Source organism: Stegodyphus dumicola, chromosome 10 (genome assembly GCF_044657685.1).
Source record: "Stegodyphus dumicola isolate Sdum_Otavi_A_Nest chromosome 10, ASM4465768v1".
NCBI lineage: Eukaryota > Metazoa > Arthropoda > Arachnida > Araneae > Eresidae > Stegodyphus > Stegodyphus dumicola.
The window spans coordinates 61,687,121-61,712,879 of NC_140777.1; the positions used below are offsets into that span (position 1 = coordinate 61,687,121).

Here is a 25,759-nt window from a genome sequence, read left to right on the forward strand (position 1 = left end):
TACTTAAAATAATAAGTTATAATTAAAAAATATAATATAAAGAATATTATTTGGAAAAAAGGAACGATGGTGACTTTTTTTCCTCTCACGGGAAAGGAAACTAGGTTGCCATATATTAAGAAGTTCGCCAAGTGAAGTATTTTTGGCGCAAACTGACAAAAAAGTGCCAACATAAATTTGTGAATTTCTCAGTAAATTTTACTCCAAATTTTACAAAATTTCATATTTAGGCGTAATTTGAGTCGTAGAATCGAAATATGTAAAAAAATTGGTAATTATAACTTGTATTCGCACTAAATGGATTTAAGATCATACAACATTATATATATATATATATATATATATTTTAAAGCTGGGACTTGAACCCCACTGTCAATCATTTAAAGCTTTAAAATCTTTAATCTTTTAAAGCTTTTTTACATGATGGTTATAATTAAAGTTTCAATTTGAAATGGTCATAAAAGGAAAACTACCGGACCAAATGTTATCAATTTTGTGAATCGTGTAAAGGAGGTTATGGGAATTTATTTTCCGCGGAAAAAAAAAAAAAAAAAGAGTTCAAAAACTCACCACCAGGGGGAAAATGGCGCTGTATACAATATTGTTAAATGAAATAAGACACGAAAACATCTGTTTAAAATGTGTTTAATATTTTCCGAAACGTGTTACAAAGCATGTTCAATGTAGCGTCCAGCATTTTCCGAAAGCAAGTTAAATCCTGTTACTGCATTCTCAACAGCAGCTCTTAGCATATCAGAAGGAATGTTACGGACATGTCAGTGTATCACATTTTTCATTTCTGCCAAATTGTTTAGATTATCACCATACACAGTGCTTTTGAGATAACCCCATAGCCAAAAGTCACAGAGGATGAGGTCTGGTGGGAAGAGGGAAAGTGTTGGCCTATAAGACGTTCATTCGTGAAATGTTGCCTAAGTAACTGTGCGATACACGTGAGGTGGGGCCCAGCCCTGCATAAAAATCCTAGTATCTAAAATGCCACGTTAGTGCAGTCCGTGTATCACGAAACATTTTAACATTGACTCTAAGCGAGGTGCAATCACAGTGACCCAGCTGTCGACTTCTTTTCAGAGAAAAATGGTTCAGTTATGAAACCAGACGGTGTGGAATGACTGCTATGCAATCCACTGCAGTAGGAGAATGCAATGGAACTAGGTAGATAACATGAGGGATTTCTTTGGCACAAATCGATTAAAAGCGTTTTGAATCTTCATGTTTTAGGGCCGAATTCAGGCTTCAAAAATTACAAATTAGCGATCTGTAAGAAAACGATTTCCAGATTGTACGCACTTGTGCGAGTGATTTGCGATCTCACACTTTCTAATCGCTAATTCGTGGTTTTCACGGACGAATTTCTCACTTACACGGATGGCGCACTCGACTTTTATCGAATTTAACGCTTTTAAATGGTAATTTGCCTACTTCAAAGTTTCTTAAGGGTATACAACATATTAAACCCGTGTAACAAAAGGTTAAGTTAGATTCCGACCCATATTTCGTTTAACAATATTGCATACAGCGCCATTTCCCCCCTGGTGGTGAGGTTTCGAACTTCCTTTTTTTCGCGGAAAATAAATTCCCATGACCTCCTTTACACGATTACCAAGTTTGATAACATTTGATCCAGTAGTTTTCCTTTTATGACCGTTTCAATGTGGAACTTTAATTATAATCACGCTGTATATTATTAAATTTTAATTTGAAGCTATGCGTTATATGTATACCATGCATAAATTTTTCGCTTTTATGGAAAAATAAAGAATCGAAGCAAATATACTTAGGATAATGGACCAAAACTGAAACAATTTCCCCTCCCTCCGAAAATAAAATATTGAAACTTCGACCTTGAATTTATTGGGTTATCGAAATACTTAATTTGACAATATTTTAAATATTTGCAAATAAAATATTAAATTGGAGATTCAATTGGAGCCTCACCAGTTGTCTAGCATTTGAAGATTGTTAAATACTAATTGTTTGTTGCGAAATCTAACCCAGGCTGCATGGTTGGTTTTGGTAATTTTCTAGGTTCTCTTTACAAAGGTTCTCTATGAAAGCATCTTAATCAAATAGCTCCCATGTTCTTTCTATGTTCAAATAACCAACTAACCTAGTTTAAGCGCGATTTCCAAGTGAAGTTACTAACAAAACCCGAATACTCATTAAAAATCATTTAGCTTGCCAATCGGGAGTAACATGAAAGATACGGCGCCAATATTTGAGTTGCTGTTACGGTACGCTGTTTCTAAACTTAGATGGCCATTCCTTAATTAAATAGCCCACCAGCGGCCGAGCGGTAAAGACCCTGAACACTGGTAGTTCGGTCCGAGGTTCGAATCCCGCGAACGGGCTGGTTGCATGGGTGTTTTCGTAGTTTTCCCCATGTGTAACGTGTATAGAGCCAGTTTCCATTAGAAAGTCCTCCACGAAGGCATCCCTCCCTTTAGGCAGATAGCCCTCGTGTGTTTGCCATAATTAAATAATCCAAATAATCCTTAATTAAATATAATTGATTTGTAACTTCTACTAGAACTGACGTTAAGAATTGAAGTGCAAATAAATAATATCGTGTGCAATCTTGATTAAATATAAAATTAAAAATATTTGCACAGAAAAGTATTTGCATTCAGACAGAAAGTTACTGACAATTACATTCTAAATTAGAATTTTAAGGATATAATGAAAATACGATACTCAAAAAATACATTTTAGGATAAAAAATTAGTTGATTTTTTATGTTTTAAAACTTCTCAAATTCATTTAATAAACATCGTATCCTCGTTATTAATTGAATCCAGAATGTTGGGTGTCGTTTATATAATTATTCTTACTTGTCCACAGAATCTGCTGACTTATCCAGCCATTAAGTAGCTGCAGATCATTTCTACATAACCATTGAACTTCCATTAATTCAGTCTCTAGAGGGTTGTATGTTTATATCATAATTTGACTTTTATAAAAATGATTATTCTAAATCTTATGTTTCTATAAAAATATACTGTGCTTTAAAAATATGGATGATAGTATCAGCCGCTCTTTCAGCCACTTCAAAAGCAACAGTTTGTTTAGAAATAAATTATGCAGTTAATGTCATAAAATTCAAATAAACATCAAACGAAAATTCTCAGTTTTAGACAATTCGATTTAAACGAAGTAAGGTAGCAGACGATAAAACGCCGAAGGCAAAAATTTACTCTTACAAAAATTTACTCTATCTTAAAAAAAAAAAAAAAAAAAAAAGAGCGAAATTAAAAAAAAAAATAGTTAAAAATTTGAATATTATCTATAATTTAAAAAAAATAGCTTTTCATATAGTATTAATAAATATTTATTACGCATCATTGAGGGAAAAAATGTCATATAATTAATTCTCCGTAAAATTTTACTTGAAATTTAAGGTTAAAAATAGCTGTGGCAATTCACTGTAACAAAAATCCATACACCACATTTGGCATTATTATCGCTCGAAAAAAAGATGCCAAATTTCAAAACGCGAAAATATGTAAATTCCTGTATATCTTAGAAAATTTTGAATAAAAAAGTCTAATTTTTTGCAGATATGCTTAAAAATACACCTACTTTAAGATGATGGTAAAAATTGTATAGGTTATAATTCAAAATTTTTTTCGAAAAGTTTATAAAAATCATTTAAAAATAGAAATTTAAAATATAAAACACAAAAAATGGGTAAATTTTATTTGGAATGAACCTAAATTTTGAAATGTGAGAGAAAAATTAAAAAAGTATAATAAAAAAAGAGATATTAATAAATATTTGCCAAATTCAATTAACATTGAGGAGCTAAAATTTTGAGAGCTTATATTTTAAAAACTACTCGTACGATATTTACAAAACTTGGTATTCTGGTATAACTTGAGTCGTAGAATCGAAATATGGAAAAAAATTGGTACGTTGTTTCAGAAAAAGTCCGATTTTGTGTCAAAATACCTATGTTACAATAGTGCTATATATATATATATATATAATATATATCTTAAGTCGCGCTTTCGAGACATGAAAAACGCAGTTTGAATTTTGTCAATCGGCCTAGTAGAACGGGAGATATAGCACTGTCCCCCCTTTTTTTTTTTTTTTTTTTTTTTTGAGCAGTCTACCTAAAAATTTACTGGATAGAAGAAATCGAAAAGATTTTTAAAAAAAGGTCTTCTGTTTTAGATTTAATGCAGGATGTAATAAAACTTAAGGTAAAAAAAAATTATTTACCTGTATGTAAGTCCACCAACTAACATTGCTGTTTTTGGTCCAGTAGCATATAAAAATGAAGGGGCAAACCAATTGGAGATTGCAAAAACTGCATATACTATTGCTAAACTGAAAAATAAGCATAGTTTTAAAATTAAGTTCATTCATATAAAACATTATTATTATTTTTTCTAATTTTCATGCACTTTTTTCAGTTTATCTACAAGAAAATCAATATAAATTAAAATTACATTGGGGGGGGACAATCTAAAATGTTTCAATTTTTTCTTTCTAAAATTAAATTGCGTATTAGGTAAATTTTAACTGCATATAAGAAATTGTCCTTTTTAATCTTTTATAATTACTTTACAAAGTAAATTAAAACTATACCTGAGATAACCATTTGCTTGATAATCTGGATACTGTTTATTCATACTAGAGATTACAATTTTCTGAAAGAAAAATCAGACACATAATACCAACAAGAAATGCTTATCAAAAAGAAGTTAATATTTACTGAGACAGTTGTCTGCCTGATAACTAGGCTACTGTTTATTTAAATTCCATATCATAATTTACTAAAAGCAAACTAAAACAGTTAATATTTAATAAACAGAACTTGATGAAAGTAACTGATTTTTCAAATTTTTACATAATTAAATAAAGTTTTTCACCCACTTAGATAAATGTCTGTATATAAAACATTTTTGATCATTCTAAAAATATACTACAGTCAAAAGTCTTTAATCTGGACTCGTCGGGACTTCGGTGATTCCGGATTATAAGTTTTTCCGGATTATAGATCATCAGTTTAAATCTGGCACGATGGCATGCAGAAATTATAAAATTAAAAATATGAAACCGTAATTTATGAAATAAAGAGCAATTATGATCTAAAGGGTATCAAAATTTACAAAAAAAAGCTTAATATTTATTTGTTTACTTTATTAAACATTTCTTTTAACGCGCGCACGCGTAAAGCATACATTACGCATAGTCGAAATTAGAAAATTGCAACCAGGAAACTATTTGATGTGTATTCATGATATTTATAATGACGAGGAATTTGATTTAACTCTGATTTAAATAGGAATTTAAAAGCGCATTTAAACGTGATGATATGGAATGCTTGTAGCATTCACGCAAAATTATTGGAACTCACCGACTTCATTCAAAACAATGATGTTGACATTGCTATGTTAACAGAGACACATGCAAATCCTGGTATTAGTATTAACATAATGAATTTCATATAGACTTAGTCATCGTGGTGGTGGGGTAGCGATATGCGTAAAGAACTCTCTCCAATCATGCATGATTAAGCAGTACAGAAATAATGGGCAAGAGTATGTCACTGTCTCCGTGTTTCTTCCAGGTTATGGAAACACATATTTCACAGCCTTCTACAACCCACCCTGATACCCTTTAGAAGCTGAATTATTAAAGGACATATTATTCACAGATCTTCCTGTTATACTAGCAGGTGATTTTTAATGCGAAACATGAGGAATGGAACTGTCGTAAAACAAACCCAAATGGAGAACAACTCTTTAAATTTATAAACAACGAACCTGTTTATTTCTTTGCGCCTGAGGAATACACTTATCTTGCACACGACCCGAACAGAGGGGACATTCTTGATCTACTACTTACCTCTGCTTCAATTTCAGTATATCTTGAAGTTGCTAATGATCTAAGCTCGGATCATTTACCTGTAATGGCCACACTTGGAATCCTAAAAGACAAAATGACGCAGGAGAAAAAGATTACAGACTGGAAGCAGTATAATCTGGTCTTAAGTAATGGTACCTTCCTGAACACAGCTTTAAGAACCAAGCAGGACATAGACTTATCTGTGCACCTGTTTAATAACAGTATCATTAATGCAGTCAATCAGAGAAAATTACAGAAAGAAATAGATTAAGGAAAGCCTGGAATCGAACATGGAACCCGAGTACTAAAACGGAAATTAATAGACTGAATCGTGATATCAAGCAATCAATTCTTCAGCTCAGAAATGATCTTTGGGACGAGAAAATCATGAATTTTAATGAACCAGACAATGCATTCTGGTCATTTGTCAGAAATCTAAAAGGAAAGGCTGTAGCGAACAAACCACTTCACTTCAATAATAGCGTCGCTCTCACTAATAAAGAAAAAGCAAACGCCTTTGCAGAACATTTTGAAAATCAGTTTAAACCGAACGAGAGTCCTTGTGACATAGACTTCGCTTATAATGTAAGATACTGCATTAATAACTGGTTTACCTCACAGGAGGACTTAGAAGACAATCTGGAACTCACCTCTCCACATGAAATCCGAGAAATCATAAGAAAACTAAAAAACAGGAAGGCACCGGGCTATGATGCAATAACCAACCTTGCGATCAAGAACTTACCGAAAAATGGTATTGCAAGATATGCTAGTATTTTAAATGCTTGCTTAACTAACAGATACTTTCCGCTTGCCTGGAAAAGAGCCAAAATGATTGTCTTACCTAAAGCCGGCAAGGTTACCACTCGCCCAGAAGGATTTAGACCTATCAGTTTGCTTCCCGTTTTGGGGAAAATTTTTGAACGCATCATTTATCATAGAATCCATCCATACTTAGAGAAACTACCAGAAGAACAGTTTGGTTTCCGAAAAACGCTTTCCACCACGAAACAATTGGTCAGACTTTCTGAGTTCATCGGCAGTGCATTACATAACAGACAAAATGTGGCTTTACTCATGCTAGACGTGGCCAAAGCTTTTGACCGCGTGTGGCACGAGGGTCTAATTTTCAAGCTCCGTTCCCTTGGCTCACCAAAACTTTAACGTGTCTCATCTACTCATTCCTGAAAGGCAGAAGTTTTCATGTTTCTATTGGAAATGAGATATCTGAAGTCAAAAGAATTCACGCCGGCGTCCCGCAAGGGTCAATTTTAGGTCCGATCTTATATCTTTTTGTGACTGACTTCCCTAAAACAGGCTTTAACTACAATTAACTTCAGTGGCTTAACTAACTGGCTTTAACTTCAGTGGCTGTTATGCAGATGATACAGCGCTTGCTGTAAAATCTATGTGTTCTAATCAAGCTGTTAGGAAACTTCAACAAGTCATGCCGCAAATAGAATTTTAGTGTACCAAATGGCGTATTTCAATTAACGCAGATAAATCCAAGCTGCTCATTATCCGAAAGAAGAACTCTGCCATTGAAATCACGGAAAAGCTTAAACTATTTGATACAGAAGTTCCTAGAGTACGCAAGGCGAATTACCTTGGCGTTATTATTAATGATAAATTTTCCTGGAAGGATCACCTGACTCATGTCAGGGGAAAAACGCTAGGAGTCATTCAGAGTCTCAACCCACTTATTAACGAGCACTCTAAACTGGACTTAAAAAGAAAACGGCACTTATACATCTCTGTTATACGGCCAATCTTCACGTATGCATCCCCTGCGTGGGCATCAGTTAGAGACAGGGACATAGCTAATTTACAAATTACACAGAAGTTTCTTCATCGCCTAAACTCCAGCTTTTTCCAGAAAGCAGTTACATGCCGTCACATGACAAAATTCCATGTATTTGACTACATTCCACAACCGGAAGATAAAGAGTTACGACCGCTGGCAGCCCACCTAGCCAGAGATCTGAACTTTCCTACATAAAGTAGAATATTCCTGTATATAGTTGTACATATTGTATATAGCTTTTATGAATACTTTTCTTATTATTTCATCGAAACTTCTATATGATATCTGATCTTCCAAACTGTATTTTTGTCACTAACTCTATATTTGCAAATGTATGCTTTTGAGAGTTTGTATTCTTACAAACTCGTTCTGTCATATAGTATACTTTCACAGTATCTTATCTTAAAAACTCATTATTGCTTTACCTTGCACAGCTCCGTGAAGGCGCGTCTTCTTGTCTGGCCTGATTCCTAGGCTTGCGGCATCTTGCTCGCCCCCTTCTGCCTCACCTCATTCTCTTAACTCCTACCACGTCAGACTTCCTACCGTCATGTGCCTACTGGCTCTCCTCATGAGCTGGAAACAGCGCGCTTCGCGCGCTACTCCAGCCATACTTGTTCGGATCGGATCGGATTTAAATTTGTTGGGCAGTGGTGATAAAGGCAAAGCATATTTTGCGTTCCTTAAATAAAGCTAAGACTAATCTAAATAAAATTCATGCTTTATTCCGTAAATTAAAATAAAAGAGCTAAAATTGTAGCTTTTACATTTAAAATCATTAAGTGAAAGAAAAACTAGCATAATGCTAACTGATAATCACACAAGAGAACAAGACATTCGCCGATACCGGCTTACATATATATAATACTCGGCCAACCCGCCGATCTTGACGTCATCGGCCAATCAGCGGCAACCACGTTAGCTTACCGCCGATCGACCTCCGATCAAAATTTGCATGTGAAAAACTAAAGCCAACAAACGGCCTTCTTTTCCTCATGCAAAGACAAAAAAACAAAACTTGCACAGAAGTTCATAGTTCAATTCTATTATACGAAAACACTTATTGTGTTTAAACACTGAAAACATCTAAACAAAACTTTCTTAAATTAACAGCAGTCGCTGCTTTTGTAAATAAGTCGGCAGTATTTAATTTACTGGTGATAAATTCAAGGTCAAACACTCCATCATTTACTAGTCTTCTAACAAAGTGATATTTTATGTCTATATGCTTAGTTCGGCGATTTTCTATTGGCGATCTGGAAAAATCAATGGCAGACTTGTTATCACAAAATAGTTTACACTCTCTTAAATTAAACTTTAAAATTTCATCTTGTAAGATATTTTTCGTCCACATTAATTCCTTCGCTGCTTCACATAAGGCGATATACTCCGCTTCCATGGTTGATAAACTTAAACATTTTTGTTTAACAGTTTTCCAGATTACCGGTACTTCATCTAAATATAATATAAATCCTCCCATGGATACGCGGTCATCTCTATTACTTGCATAATCAGCATCTGAATAACAATATAAATTTAGATGTTTAATCTTCGATAAGTTTAACTTATATAATTTAGTACTATTGAGATAACCAAGCAATTTCAACAATGCTTCCCAATGCCTTATTCCAGGATTCTCCTGAAATTGTGATAAGATATTCACTGCATATGTAATATCAGGCCTTGTCCTGTTAGCTACAAAAACTAAACATCCTAACAGATTTCTAAAGGGTAATGTATGCATTTCCGCAATTTCTGCACTTGTAGATGGACAATCTAATTTTCTAAGAATAGTGCCTTTAGCTATGGGAACTGAAGTTATTGGTATCTGGAAATGTTTAAATTTTTCAAAAATTTCTTCGATATATTTTTGCTGATGTATAAAAACCCCATTATCATTCTCTAAGAATTCAATTCCAAGTAACGTTTTAGTTTTGCCTAATACTTTAAGATCAAAAAACTTATACAGCTGTGATATTACTTTATCTACACTGGTGTGCAAAAATTAAGGACGAGTCGGTTTTTTTTAATATAACTTTGTCCAAAAGCTTTCCAAATCAACACATTTAATACCGTAAGATCCCCAATACGTAAGCACATGAGTAATGTAAGCAACACTTACTAAAAGAGAAATCAGAGGGATAAAAAGAAGCTTTATTGAAAAAATAGCATGGTGCGCAATGCAACTGAAGGCCGAAACATCCTTGTGATGGGTGTCCAGCAAGAAACATCCGGTCTTTAATAGGGGATATGATCTCCCTGACTGCTAGGCAGGTTTCACAGCGTCTGCCCATGCTGAGAATGAGGGTGTCAATGAGTTGTTGAGGCATTGAGCCCCATTCGGCTTGCAAGGCCAATCGAAGCTCCGGAATCGTTACTGGTGGTAAGGTACGAGCTGCGAAGCGTCTGCCTAGAAAATCCCATACATGCTCGATGGGATTGAGATCCGGAGATCGTGCCGGCCAATCCATACGCTCAATATCCTCACTCTCTAAGAGCTGTTCGGCAGCTACTGTGCGATGACATGGTGCATTGTCGTCCATGAAAAGGAACTGCGGACCCATAGCGCCTCTAAAAAGACGCACATATGGAAGAAGAATCTCGTTACAATAACGGGTCCCGTTGACTGAACCTGCGTCGAAGATGTGAAAGTCTGTACGACTACCAAGCATGATGCCTCTCCAAACGAGAACACCGCCACCTCCATACCTGTCCATGCTCTACGCATGTCGCCGTCCATGTTGCTTGGCTTTTTGAGTGCTCTCGCCAATTATGCATTTTTTATGTGAAATAGTGGTTTTAATCTTGTGTATTTGTGATTTTTAGAATCTACTGGTGTTCCGATTTATAAAACAGTGCTTCTATTGGATATGCATCGTGTTTTCGCAAAGATATAAGGATTTTAGTATTCTGTGTCAGAGGAGATGCTCATTTGCATACCAAACATAAGTTTATGCTTTTTTCTCTAATTATAAACTGTGCAAGATATTTTGACTTTAATTTAGATTGATTATGTGTTTTTCTACTTACATACAGGAAGTTATTGCTTTTGAACATGTAGTATAGATTTTTAGAAGGTTTTACTTTTCCGAGTGAACGATTAGGCTTAATGTGGCCGCCGTTTGTTGATACTTGATATTTTTGAGTTTTGCTCCTTGCACTTTGAATTTTTTGCCAACTCAGGGGTATTGTTTTTACTATTTTCTCTCCTTCTCACCAGGAGAGACTTAATGAATATTGAGTGCACTATGGTCGATTTTTGACTTTTAGCGCAGAACACTCTCATTTGTTCTTTTTATTGTAATTAATTGGATTTTAAAGAATATTTAGGTGTTTTTCGAATGTTCTGACCGATTTAAGTATTTGAGTGTTTGCATTTGAGAATTTTATAATTATTGTTGTTCTTTGTGAAATACCTTATATGTTTGTGGTGTAAACATGTGTGTGCAATTTATCTTGTGAAAACAGACCGCTTTTGGTAAATATTATATGATTGTTTAGATGTTTTATTGATTATTAATATTATCCATATACTTGGTGATTTTACCATTGATTTTTATTATTGATCTTGTATTGATATTGTATTTATTTTGTAACAAAATGCACGATTTATTTTGCTTCCCATTATGTTTTTTTCTTTTGACTGAGATTTTACGGGGAGTCCATCACTTTATTTTTCTGTATTTCAATAATTTTTATACAGATTTTTTAAATTGTAGCCAGTCTTCCGGCAGATATAAAACAAAAAGAGGTATCCGGGACCGACTGTTTAGCAGAATCTGATGAGAGTGTTTTGCCCACTCTATCGCATGATAAGAGAAACGAAGTTGGCAGTGCTATTATGTCATTGGTTCGACAAACTCTCCAGACTGTGAACGTACTAAGCGAAAAGAAAGTGGGGAAGAAACATCTAGATGTCATATCCGAAAATCTTGAAAATATTAATGTCTTGGCAGCTAATCAATGCTTGAAAGTTATTGAAGCGGAAGTGTCAACAAGAGATACTTTTAATGTTTTAACTACTAACGATTTTTCAAACCAGAATGAACTTAGTGATGCAAAAACTGGAGGTTCTGTACGATGAAATTCTATTAATTAAAGAATTTGTGAGACCGAATGTGGCAATGGATACAGATGAAGTGTCAAAGGGTAATGATGAAATTATTTTATGCCCTTTGAAGGAAGGTGTATCTACACTCGATGTACTGGAGAACTTACCGGCCCCTGAATCCCTTGGGGTTCATCCACGTAAGAGATTTGTTAGGAGAAATAGTGATGTTGCACTAAGATTAGGTTCCAGCGAAGAGGTTTCAAGGCTGGATGCACAAATCCGCTCTCGAAAAGAATGTAAGGTACAACTCTGATATACGCCCTAATTTCACCAAATGTGGCGATATGTGTTCTGCGCTGGTTTTTGGCGCGATTGCGTGTTGTATGGCAACCCTGTTGACGTTGAAAAGTCTTTCGCTGGAGTTCCTTGGTTCCCGTCATGCTTTGTGTCTGAGAAGCTAGGGGGAAAAGATTTAATGGTGAAAGTTGTTGAATTGTAGTTCGGCATAAGGAAATATCGTCGTGGTCATCCTGTTGAGGGGCAATGGGTATTTGGAGGTGTGGAAAGAAGGTATGGGAGATTATTTTTAGTGGTTGTGCGTGATAGAAGTAGGGATTTGTGATTATTTGTTATTTTATTTATTTGTGAACCATAGTATGAATTTTCTGGATAGTGTGTCTGGCTGTCATATAAATACGATACTAGTGATTACGTGGCGGCATGTTAAAGGCGGTATGAAATTGGTATATCTGCTCTTCGAAAAAGCATTAATGGTAAGTGCATTTTATTTTATTCTTGTTCTTATTTTGTAGAATGTAATGTTCATTGTTTTTTTTAGTATGAATTTCTGTCGTTATTGTTGTTTTTTTGAATTGTTTGAAATTTATTTTAGTTGTTTTGTTGATTAGTGCGTACCATCTGAATTGTGCAATTCGTAGATGTTTTTTAAAGTTGAAACAGAACGCTGTGTACATGGTATTCTTTGAAATTTATTGTTGTTATGTTAATTTATTAAAGTGAGGTGTGCGTAGTTCGTAAATTCGTTTGTTGCCTAAATTGTGCAATTCGTAGATGTTTTTTTAAGTTGAAACAGGATGCTGTGTACATGGTATTCTTTGAAATTTATTGTTATGTTAATTTATTAAAGCGAGGTGTGCGTAGTTCGTAAATTCGTTCGTTGCCTAGATTGTGCCATTCGTAGATGTTTTTTTAAATTAAAACATATCGTTGTGTACATGGACTCTTGTAAAATAATTTTGGTTAGAAACTTCACGGTTTCGCTATCTAAATTTTTTGTTTTTGTTTCGGATTTTTAGCTTAAATTGTGTGTTCAAAACGTGGTTTTTGCATTCGCGAAAACCTTGTTTTTGGAGACATTTTAGGCTTAAAGTTCGAAATGTAGACAAAAAATTTAGATAGCAATATGGCAGCGTGGAGTTTCTCGCCAAATATTTTTGGCGAGAAATTTGGCGCCTTGAGGGCGCATATCAGAGTTGTTCCGAATGTAATGAGATCATTCGTACAAGAAGAAGATTTATTACTCCTAAGATTATCATCTATAATGTGCCTAAGTATCTTTCAAACGATGACTTAAGGGTAACTGCAAATGTGGTACTGAGAAATGTGCACGTTTTCTTTTTGAAATTCGGAACAGGAGAGACAATGATTTGAGCCACAGGATTTTTCGGATTTTGCCTTTATGCCAAGTTGATTTCGTGGATCACCGAAGTATCTCCATTGGATGGCGCACCTATGATGTTAATCTTTTTATAAGACTTAAACAGTGCCTAAACTGTCAGGAATATGGTCATGTTGCCAAATTCTGTCCAAATGCTTCAGTCTGTCGTTGGTGCGCTGGCACACACAGTTCGAGAGAATGCCAAAATAAGAATCAACACTGTTGCATTAATTGTATTACGGCTAATAAGGTGACTCGCATTGATTCTGATACTGCTCATTATGCCAATTCAAAGGAATGTCCTATCTATAAAAGGGAGTTAAATTTCATTAAGGCACACACGAATTTTGACACAGGATTTTTAGGTGTGTAATGAACTTTCTATAACTCTATAGTATATTTGTTTTCAATAATTTGTATGTTTTAATTTCAAATTAATTATTATTATTAAATATTTTAATGAGTTAGGAATTATTTATATTTTACACTAATATAACATGGTTTTATTTTTTTATGAGTGGATGGACTCCCTCATTTTAATTTAATTGATGTATATTCTTAACATTAATCTTAACCACTGTAGAACCGCTGCGTGTCTCCCGATGGTCGAAAATTTAATTCAAAGAAAGACTGATATTTTATTAATCCAGGAGCCTTATTTGGTTCGGGGCATCCCTGCTTTTCTGCCAGAAAACTGGAGAGCAGTTATCAAGGAGGGGGGAAGAGCCGCCATTCTTTTTCCAAATAGCTCTATTAATATTTTGGTAGCCCATGTGGAGGAGTGGCAGTACGTATTTACGGTGAGGGGATTGATCTTGGTGTAATTTCGGTCTACTTCTCGCCCGCCGAGGACCTTAACCCACACCACTTATTGAAACTGGAAGGGATTGTTAGTCGTTTTGATAATTTTATAATTTGTGGTGATTTTAATGCAAAAAATGTTATATGGGGGGGGGCTAAATTGAACGATTCCCGGGGACTGTTAACTCTTAATTTTATAACTCAAATGAACTCGATTCATTTTAATGAGCCGGATTCCCCTCCTACATTTGTTTCCTCGGTTGGGCAGGGGTGGACCGATCTTGTAATCGGATCCTTCTCCTTGAATCAGTTTGATATTCAGCTTGATATTCTTGATGAAGAATCACACAGCGATCATCGTTTTATTTTGATTGATATAGAAAAATTGAAATTTTGAGTTCTGATGACTATGTTATTTCGGCTGATAGCAGGCGAATTCGCTCCTTTTGTAATAAACTGAAAAAAGAAATTAGGAAATTTGAATATCTTCTCGGAAATATTGACACTAAAAAAGACTTAAATAACTTTGTTTTTGATCTGGAAGAGTTTTTGACTTTAAATATGAAATAACTTTTAAAATCTAGGAAGAAAAATAAATCTTTAGCCACTTGGTGGAATGACGGACTGGCTCGTACTCGTAGGAGAGTCCGTGCTCTGAGGTCCAGATCTCAGGTCAGGGACCTTAATTGCGATGAAAGAATTAAGAGAAAAATTGAATACAAAAGAGAACTTGCATTATACAGAAAACTAATTCGTAAATCTAAACGTGAATTTAAATACATTCAATTTCAAAAAATTAAAAATTATTATGACAAACCTTTTAAAAATACTACTAATAAGAGTAATATTTATTGAATCCTCAACATTATTACGAAAATTTATTGGATGATGCTCTTGATTTTGGTTTTTGTGATGACACAATTTTCTTTGATGATTATGCTGGCTATGAGGAAAACAGTTCACCAGGTCCGAACTCGCTTCTGTTATTTCCGCGATTCGATTAAGAAGTGCACCGGGTCTCGACGGGATCACCCCGACTTTTATTAAAATATTTTTTGATTTATTTCCTGGTTTTCTTTTAACACTGTTTAATAAATGTTTAGAATTACACACATTTCCTAACGCTTGGAAAATGGCTAAGATTATTTTTATACCGAAGAAAGAGAATCGTTTTCGACCGATTTGTTTACTGAAAGTTTTTGCTAAAACTCTTGATAAATTGATTACAAAAAGGATTTATTAACCATTTATTTATTAATAACTTAATTTCAGAAAGACAGTTTGGTTTTGTCCCTGGTAGGTCAACAGAGGGCGCTCTCTACTGGGTGGTTGATTTTATAAGATATAATAAACCTAATTTGCACGTCGCGGTGGTCTCCGTCGATATTTCGGTGCCTTTGACGCCGTTTCTTGGCCTTCTCTTCTTTCCTCCTTGTGTAATATTGGTATTAGCTCAAATAGTTTCGGACTCATTAGGGATTTTTTCAATGATAGTATTCTAATCTATAAACCGAATAACATGATTGAAATTAAAAGAAGTATCTTCAAGGGTTGTCCACAAGGATCTTGTAGTGCTCCGCTGTTCTGGGGCCTCATAGTCGATAAATTTTTAAAGCCAGAATTTGATTTGGGGGTCGATGTGGTTGCTTATGCGGACGATTTGGTTTTCCTAATTACAGCTGAATCATTAGAAAAAGTTGAAAATAAATTTAATAACATTATGAAAATTTTTAATCAATGGTGTTCTGAGGAGCAAATGAAATCAAATGCTGCCAAAACTAAATTTTTGTTTTTTCCTAAGTCCGGTCGCCACACTCGGCCCCCTAGATTAAGATTTAGCGGTGAAATTCTGAAAATCAGTCAAGAATTTAAATATTTAGGTGTTTATTTGGATTCAAAACTCAATTTTAATTATCATCTTAATTATATTCAAAAACGAATTGATTTAATTTAAAATTTTTACAAAAGAAATTACCCATCCAATATCTTGAATAAAAGAAACGATATCTAAAGACTTCTTTATAATAATGTTTTATACCCATTGTTATGTATGGAATAACGGCTTGAGGTCGCAGGGCAGGGGAGTTACTACACTTACGTACGAAACTCAATTCCATTCAGCGGAGCTGGCTTCTCGCGCTCACCCGTTGTTTCCACACAGTCTCGAGTGAGGTGCTTTGCGTCCTGGCGGGCACTCCGCCACTCTCGATAATATACAAGTTTTATTATGATAAAACTATATTAAGAAATAATATTTCGGACTTATTTAACTATGATGAAATCCCAGTTTCTGCTGACTCATTTTCTGTCTTTAATTTACATGTGATCCATCCGGCAAACCGTATTTCTATCAATTATAATATACCAAATTTTTACTGATGGATCGGGTTATGAGGGCGGGGTGGGTTCGGCTTTTGTTGTATATTATTTTGATACTGAGATCTATCACTATAAATTGGGCCTTGAAAAATATAACTCTGTTTATCAAGTCGAGCTCATCGCCGTCCTCTATGCCCTTAAATGGATATTGAAAAGTAATTTTGCAAGAAATTCTAACTTCCATATTTTTACAGATTGCATGTCTTCTTTAAATGCACTTTATAATGCAGAAAATAATGGTCTGATTATCGATATTAAAGATCTTTTTCAAAAACTATCCTTATCCTTTAATATTAAGTTTGGTTGGGTTAAAGCCCATATCGGAATATACGGTAATGAGAGAGCGGATGGGTTGATCTTTACAATATGGTAACTGGTAGTTTGGCGACATTTTGGAGGCGATAAAGGTTACTACCTGGGACTTTGGTAATAATGTGAGCAGTACTCAGTTCCGATTACGCATTATTTTGTGTGAGGGAAATGAGAGATCATGGGATATGTCATGTGATATTAATGGACGAATTACGGTTCTTTAATCCGAAAAGGGGGGAAATCGGGAAAAAATCTGGAAATTTTGTATTTGGCTTTATTCTGTGTTGTGTGAAACAGTGTTCGTGAATTTTTGGATCCCATGGCCGTAACTAAAGTGAATTCGAAATGGGTATTTATGTATGTATTAATTTAATGTATGTGCTCATTTATATTTTAAGTAGTGTTTTTGAATTTAATTATATTTTAATTAAATGATAGTTATTTTGTGAATTTTATGTTTGTAGGAATTTGGTATACATTTTAGTTGATGTAAACGTGCATGGAAATAATTTAAATATCTGACACTAAGTATTTGTAATGCTTGCGGTATGAATTCGTTGGTGACGTGTATAATGTAATAGATGATTTAGAGGTAAAAGTTTTTTGATATTTTATTTATTTTATATGTGGAAATGTTCACATTTGGAAAGGGTAAATACTTTTTCGCGATCAGGTAATTTCATATATGTTCTTTTTACCGGGTTTTAAAGATTGAGAAAATTGTCATGTATTTTAGTGAAATTTTTCTAATTTATGAGAAAAAAGCAGTGTACACGGATATAGTGAAGAGTGTGCGCAATGCCATTTTTGTGCAATTCTGGGATGTTTTTTTAAGTAAAAATAAGTCGGCGTGTACATGGTTTATGTGTATGTGTTATTTTGAAAAACGCGTAAGGAGTATGGTATTGTGCACTTTTTCCCAAATTTGCAGTGAATATTTGTCATGATTAAGCAGTTTTGTTAGATAAAATTTCTAGCATAAGTGTAATTCGGCTAGTAGATTGTTGGAAGAAGTGTTCAGTAGATAAAAAGAAAAGAAACATGTCTTTACTTCGTGAAGACAAAATGGCGGCGGGAAAAAAAAATAGAGGGTTCCTGTAAGACAGTTGGTCGCCAAATTTTTGCCAAAAAAACGCCAAGTTACCATAATGTAAAGATCAACCAGCGGATGTGCTCGCAAAAGAGGCTGCCATAGGGAGTGTTTCGGGGACGCCTTATGTTCAGGGTTAAAAAAAAAAAAAGTAAGTTATTTATTCGTTTTATTTTAAGCAATGGCAGTTACAATGGAATTCTTCTAAAAGGAAAAGTCGCTATTTGAAACATTTAGAACTGATTAGGAAAAAAAAAATTATCTTTAATGATTTTGAAGTTAACTAGTTTCTGACCGGACATGGGCGTTTCCCGGGATACTTCGCTAGGTTTAAGATACAGAACGACGATAAATGTAAACTATGTGATCTGTTTGGTGATGCTAAGCATTTCCTCGAGGTCTGGCCCTACTTTGAAGGCTTAAGAAACAATAAAGATATTGGATTGATATTTACAATATGGTAACTGGTAGTTTGGCGACATTTTGGAGGCGATAAAGGTTACTACCTGGGACTTTGGTAATAATGTGAGCAGTACTCAGTTCCGATTACGCATTATTTTGTGTGAGGGAAATGAGAGATCATGGGATATGTCATGTGATATTAATGGACGAATTACGGTTCTTGAATCGGAAAAGGGGGGAAATCGGGAAAAAAATCTGGAAATTTTGTATTTGGTTTATTCTGTGTTGTGTGAAACAGTGTTCGTGAATTTTTGGATCCCATGGCCGTAACTAAAGAAAAGTTTATCGGACACGTAATCAAGATTCTGAAGAAGATTAGGTAAGTTAGTATTTTTAATTATTTGAGGATATTATTTTTATGCATTGTTCTAAATGTAAGGTGGAAGTAAAGGAATTTGGTATTATTGGGAAAATTGTTATTAGCAATGATTTAGTTTAAAGTAATTAGGATTGTAAGGTAATTTTTATTAATTTAATGTATGTGCTTATTTATATTTTAAATAGTGTTTCTGAATTTAATTATATTTTAATTAAATGATAGTTATTTTGTGAATTTTATGTTTGTAGGAATTTGGTATACGTTATCAGGTAATTTCATATATGTTCTTTTTACCGGGTTTAAAGATTGAGAAAATTGTCATGTATTTTCGTGAAATTTTTCTAATTTATGAGAAAACAGCAGTGTACATGGATGTAGTGAAGAGTGTGCGCAATGCCATTTTTGTGCAATTCTGGGATGTTTTTTTAAGTAAAAATAAGTCGACGTGTATATGGTTTAGTGATATTTTAATTAAATGATAGTTATTTTGTGAATTTTATGTTTGTAGGAATTTGGTATACGTTTAAGTTGAAGTAAACGTGCATGGAAATAATTTAAATATTTGATACTAAGTATTTGTAATGCTTGCGGTATGAATTCGTTGGTGACGTGTATAATGTAATAGATGATTTAGAGGTAAAAGTTTTTGGATATTTTATTTATTTTATATGTGGAAATGTTCATATTTGGAATGGGTAAATACTTTTTCGCGATCAGGTAATTTCATATATGTTTTTTTACCGGGTTTAAAGATGCAATGCCATTTTTGTGCAATTCTGGGATGTTTTTTTAAGTAAAAATAAGTCGACGTGTACATGGTTTAGTGATATTTTAATTAAATGATAGTTATTTTGTGAATTTTATGTTTGTAGGAATTTGGTATACGTTTAAGTTGAAGTAAACGTGCATGGAAATAATTTAAATATTTGATACTAAGTATTTGTAATGCTTGCGGTATGAATTCGTTAATGACGTGTATAATCTAATAGATGATTTAGAGGTAAAGGTTTTTGGATATTTTATTTATTTTATATGTGGAAACGTTCATATTTGGAAAGGGTAAATACTTTCTCGCGATCAGGTAATTTCATATATGTTCTTTTTACCGGGTTTAAAGATTGAGAAAATTGTCATGTATTTTAGTGAAATTTTTCTAATTTATGAGAAAAAAGCAGTGTACATGGATATAGTGAAGAGTGTGCGCAATGCCATTTTTGTGCAATTCTGGGATGTTTTTTTAAGTAAAAATAAGTCGGCGTGTACAAGGTTTATGTGTATGTGTTATTTTGAAAAACGCGTAAGGAGTATGGTATTGTGCACTTTTTCCCAATTTTGCAGTGAATATTTGTCATGATTAAGCAGTTTTGTTAGATAAAATTTCTAGCATAAGTGTAATTCGGCTAGTAGATTGTTGGAAGAAAGAAGTGTTCAGTAGATAAAAAGAAAAGAAACATGTCTACTTCGTGAAGACAAAATGGCGGCGGGAAAAAAAAAATAGAGGGTTGCTGTAGGAGAGTTGGTCGCCAAATTTTCGCCAAAAAAACGCCAAGTTACCATAATGTAAAGATCAACCAAATATTGATTTTGACAATCCCTTTTTATGCTATAAAGATTTCGCACAATTATGTAAGTCAGTGATGAAATTTATTGACGGTGAGCGCCGGGCAGTGGGAATCAGTGTATGATATTTGCATTTTATTGCCATCACTAATTGGTATATTTTAATAATTTGTTGTTACCATTGTTTGTGTTTGTTATTCGCTTTTTTGTTTCTGTCTTTAGTGTCTGCTCTTGTCTAATTGTTTGTATTTGTTTCTTTTCTTCACTTTTTGCTTATGATTATTTTTTTTACACATGATTATTCTCATTTAGATATTTTATGTTTTTCATTTGTTGAAATGGGCATGGCCTGTCATGACCATATGGTGTATTGTGAATACGGCAAAGCACACTAGGGCTATCTGCCTAAGGGGAGGGATGCCTTCGTGGAGGACTTTCTAAGGGAAACTGGCTCGTATACACGTTACACATGGGGAAAACCACGAAAACGCCCATGTAGCCAGCCCGTTCGCGGGATTCGAACCTCGGACCGAACTACCAGTGTTCAACTACCAGTGTTTACCGCTCGGCCGCTGGTGGGCATGTCATGACCATATGACCAACTTGATTGGTTAGGCGGGTCGGGCTGTGCTCGCTACTGATACTGATACCTGTCCCTTTCAATGATGTTCGAGGGATGATTGCGGCTTCCCCGCTCTCTCCAGATGAGTATGCGATGAGAATCGCTACTCAGACTGAATCTGCTTTCATCTGTACAGAGCACTCGTCCCCATTCATTGTCTCTCCAATTCCGGTGTTCCCGGCAGGCGTTAGAAGCCTTCTCCGATGGGCAGGCGTTAGAGGTACACACCGTACAGGGCGTCCTGCAAACAGACCACCACCGTGCAGTCTTCTGGTCGCGGTAAAACGCGATATCGGTCATCCAGTCGTCCGTGTCGTGTGTCTAGCGATTTCTCCCGCTGTCTGCCGCCTGTTTCTTCTGGCCTGTAAGGCAATATACCGGTCATCTGCGGGTGTGGTTCCTCGTGGACGACCACTACTAAACCCCCGGATAGCTGTTCCTGTAGTTTGAAATTGTCTCCAAAGTCGTGAAACGATGCTGTGAGCAATTCCGAACTCTGCAACCACACTTGTCACACTGCGGCCTTCCTCCAACTTCCCAATGATTCGACCTCGGGTAAAAGCATCCAGATGTCGTCTAACAGATTGATTATTCGCCATTTCTCGCTGAGGCAGCAACTCGGTGTGATTTTAACTGCTATACGGCGTGCAATCTCTTTGCCAGAAATACTGATCTTACACCGACAACATGCTTTATACTTCTCAGACACTCCCCCATTACGTCTACCTGCATATCTGCGCATGTGCTACCGTACATCACCTTACTTAATCTCCTGATTGGTCTTTCTGTCCGCTCTGCCTCTTCGTTCAGCTAATATGCTAATTTTTCGACTTCGTCCTTAATTTTTGCACAGTGCGTATACTATATTGATCTTTACTAAAAATCACAATATCATCTATATATAACAAGAGAATTACATTTGAACTCTTATAAACACAATTACATCATTGTATTTTCTTAAAATGTAGATTTTCTAAAGTACTTTCAAATTCACAAAACCATTCACGGCCGCTTTGATGTAGACCGTAAATGGCCTTGTGTAATAAACACACTTTATTTTCCTCTTCGATAAATCCCTCTGGTTGGCTCATATATATTTTTTCATTTAGGTTTGCATATAAATATGCGTTCTTTACATCTAACTGACAATTAGTCCATCCATATAAACATACCAGGATAGTGAAAAATATTCTTATGATTGAAAAATTTACTACAGGACTGTAAACGTCATCAAAATCTTCACCTCTTTTCTGCCTGAATCCCTGTGCTCAGCGCCGGCGCAATGTTATCCGGCGCCCGCCTGCAAAATAGCTGAAGTCGGCCCCCCTTTTTTCTAAATTTTTGTATAGAAGAAGGAAGTTTTGAAGAAAGCATTTGTTGAAATTGATTTTAACAATTTATTGAGAATAATTTATTTTTCTGCATTTCATATTTAAAAATTTTTCTATCATTTCTTTTGCATCTAGTTCTTGACAGATTTCATTTTCAATGGCAATAAAAGCTAAATTTATGAGTCTTTCCTGCGATATACTTGAAAGTAAATATGTCTTGATCAATTTTAATTTGGAGAATGATCTTTCGCTACTAGCAACACTAACAGGAATGCTAAGTAGTATTCTCAGTACAATCGTCAAGTTCGGGAAGCAGAAATTATTTGACACAATTAAGTTCAAAATATCGAATGGGTCATTCATACCGGCTGTAAAAATGTCTTTCGAAGCTACTATTTCGTCATAGTGTTCTTCTGCGTTAATATCTTTATTGTCACCACACCAACAATTTTTCTAATTTATCACATTTTATTTTCAAATTTGCGTTATCGATTTCTGATAAATTACCCAGAAAACTAAAATTATCCCAGTGATTTTTCATTGCATCAAATCTTTCGTTTAATGATGTCCAAGCAGTATCCAAAATTCTAAAAAAGACATTTGCCCTAAACTTCTCTTCTGGAGATTGAGGGGATTCGTCAGCATGTTCGTAATCGAAGTGAAATTTCTTTTCCCTTCTTCGGACTTCTTCAACAGTTTTAAATTGTGTCTCGCCATCCACTTCTTCACTAAGTCCTTTGGCTTTCTCAAGAATACTTTTGTAATTGATATCACTTCTATATTCTTAAATGAATGTTTTTAAGTTACTTATTGCCTTTAAGGCTAGTGTAACACTCAAACCTTTTTCTTACAATTGTTTGCTGACAGAATTAATTCTGTTAAGCAAATCGTGCCAAACTATCAAGGAACAAATAAATTTATAATGCTTGATTTTGGTACACAGACTTCGTGCTTCACGTTGCACTTCGTTTGAAAAGCATTAATCTTCAGATATTTCAAAGAGAGCATCATAAATTTCTCCTAGTTGATATCTTAAAGGTCGAATAGCTTCAAATTTGCTTTCCCATCGAGTGTTTGAGAGGGGTTTTAAGGTTAAACAGGAAATGTTTTTTAAAAAAACTGCCGATCGCTTAGGAGAATATGAAAATAAATTGTATAATTCTTGAATTGTCGAAAAAAAAAAAAAAAAAAACTAACTGTATCTGCATTCACTTTTGCTGCATCGTTAATCATTAAATTTAAGCTATGAGTGGCACAAGGAACATAAAACGCACGAGGATTTATTTTTAAGATGTTATTTTGAAGACCATTTTTCTTCCCTTTCATATTTGCGCCATTGTCATACCCCTGTCCTCTCATATCATCAAGGGGAATGTTCCACATTTTCAACATTTCCATTACTGTCTCACATAGCCCGTTACCTGTAGAATCATCAACTTTAATAAAGGCTAAAAAATGTTCCTTGATTTCTCCCACTCTATCACTGCAAAGGAAAAAACGTATGACGGCACTCATATGTTCAGTTTTGCTAATATCGGGAGTACAATCTAAAATTATAGAATAATACTTGGCTTTTCGAAGGGATAGTAAGATTTTCTCTCTTATACTACTGCCAATAATTTGCAGCATTTCATTTTGACTATCTTTGCTTAGATAATGAACTTTGCTGTTGCTACCTTTAGGTCGTAATACTCTTTCTATGTGAAATTCCATAACAGGGTCGAATTTTGCAAACAATTCCACTAATTTTAAGAAATTTCCGTTATCTTTTTGGTACAGCACATCAGATGAGCCTCGAAAGGCTAAATTCTGGCTGCCAAGAAATTTTGTGATCTCAATCAGTCTCCCTAAGACATTTGACCAATGTTTTTTTTTTTTTTTTTCATGCATGTCTTGTGTTTGGGAATCAATTGTTTTATTTTTCAAATTTTTCTCAAGCTCTTTCCATTTTAAGAAATTTTTCATATGTGCTCTACTAATCTCATGCCTATGCAAAGCTTTGCATACATTTAGCCAACCATTATAGCCTTTTACGAGGCTACTACTGTCAACCGATGCAAATATCTTGCAACAGAAACAAAAAACAAAATTTGTACTTATAGAATATAATAGCCATGTACGGGGAACTAATTCTCCGTTTTCCATTTTTCTGTTATAATATTGTATCGCTAAATTTACGTCCATTATTACTTTTCGGATACATTAAACCTTTCCTTTGAATAGGCCCCATTTCAGACAAAGTCATTCTCACTTTGTCGCTAAGAGTTGGCCACTTTGCAGGATCATCAAAATCAATATAAAGAAAGGAATTTTCATTTATGCTAGTCTATTCCATCGAATTACCTGGATAATCTCTAACTTCCGATTTATTTAATTCCATGCTTGGATCATCTTTCCCTTCCTTTGGAGTTTCATCAGTCCTTTCAATAACTTCATCCAATGCAGCTGATGTTCTTTGGCTGGATGATGTCTGTTCTTATGTAATTGATTCTGATGCTGATTCAGTGTGAGCATCATTTACGCCCGAAGAAGTCTTCATCTTCTTTATGAAATGAGACAAAATGCGACTGCCTGCTTCTGAAGAGCAGCATCTTTCTCAGCTTTGCGTTTACGATTCTGTGCACCGGATGATTTCTTCTTTGTTTCCATGTTATCAAAATTTCACACTGAAATTTAAAAATTAAATTCTAAATTTTAAATATCTAATCTTTCTTTTAAAAATAAGCCATAACATCTGCTAAATATAGAATAAAGATGAAAAGTAAAAAAAATTAAGCTAATGGGAAGTATTAGCATCTTTCTAACAAACGATAAGGAAAAGTTTGACCGTGTGATGGGTCAAACGTAATACTTGCCAAGGGCTCTGTATACAATGAACACCAAACCTCTCTCTCCAAAAACACTAGCTAAGTCCTCAACCCAGTGTTTCTCAACCTTTCAGTATACGCGGCCCCATTTTCAGCCATAATTTTCATCGCCCCCCCCACATATTATAAAGTGTATGCAATTATAATGTATTTTGAGTATTTTTGGCGCTAAATCTTAATTACTAATTACTTACTTATTAATTAAACTACGACCTTAATTTTAAACTTAAAAATTACCAAGAATACGTAAATTTATTCATATTTGGCAACGTCGATCCTCAGCATTGACAAAACAAGAATCTGTTGCACTTTTATTGCTGTTCTGTCCACCATCTCAGATATACTCACGGTTTCAAGAGAAGTTCCTACTTGTCTCGCACATTCTGGAGTATCTGCGTGAATGTCTGTGTGTCTACATATGAAACATGCGCAGTCTCAAACCCGTCTCAAACATGCGCAGATGTCACAAAATGTTTCTCTATAGGGAGAAGGAAGGAGGAAATTCGATAGCACCAGTTTTAATTCCAGCCAGTCTCATTCGAGTCTATCCTTCTGACGTTATGTATTCTATCGTGAATGTTTATGTTATATGTTTTCGTGTTAATT

At 34.7% G+C, this 25,759-nt stretch overlaps 1 protein-coding gene across 1 annotated transcript in view; it reads right to left on the bottom strand.

The window, feature by feature from the left end:
* The window catches only part of LOC118184446 (UNC93-like protein MFSD11), a 117,253-nt gene that overhangs the window by 75,279 nt on the left and 16,215 nt on the right, over positions 1-25,759 (bottom strand). Inside the window, exons 2-3 of the mRNA XM_085824990.1 lie at positions 4,615-4,676; positions 4,246-4,353 (exon numbers count right to left, since the gene is read on the bottom strand). Coding sequence (XP_085681116.1) covers positions 4,246-4,353; positions 4,615-4,676 — 170 coding nt within the window. The remainder of the gene's footprint in view (positions 1-4,245; positions 4,354-4,614; positions 4,677-25,759) is intronic.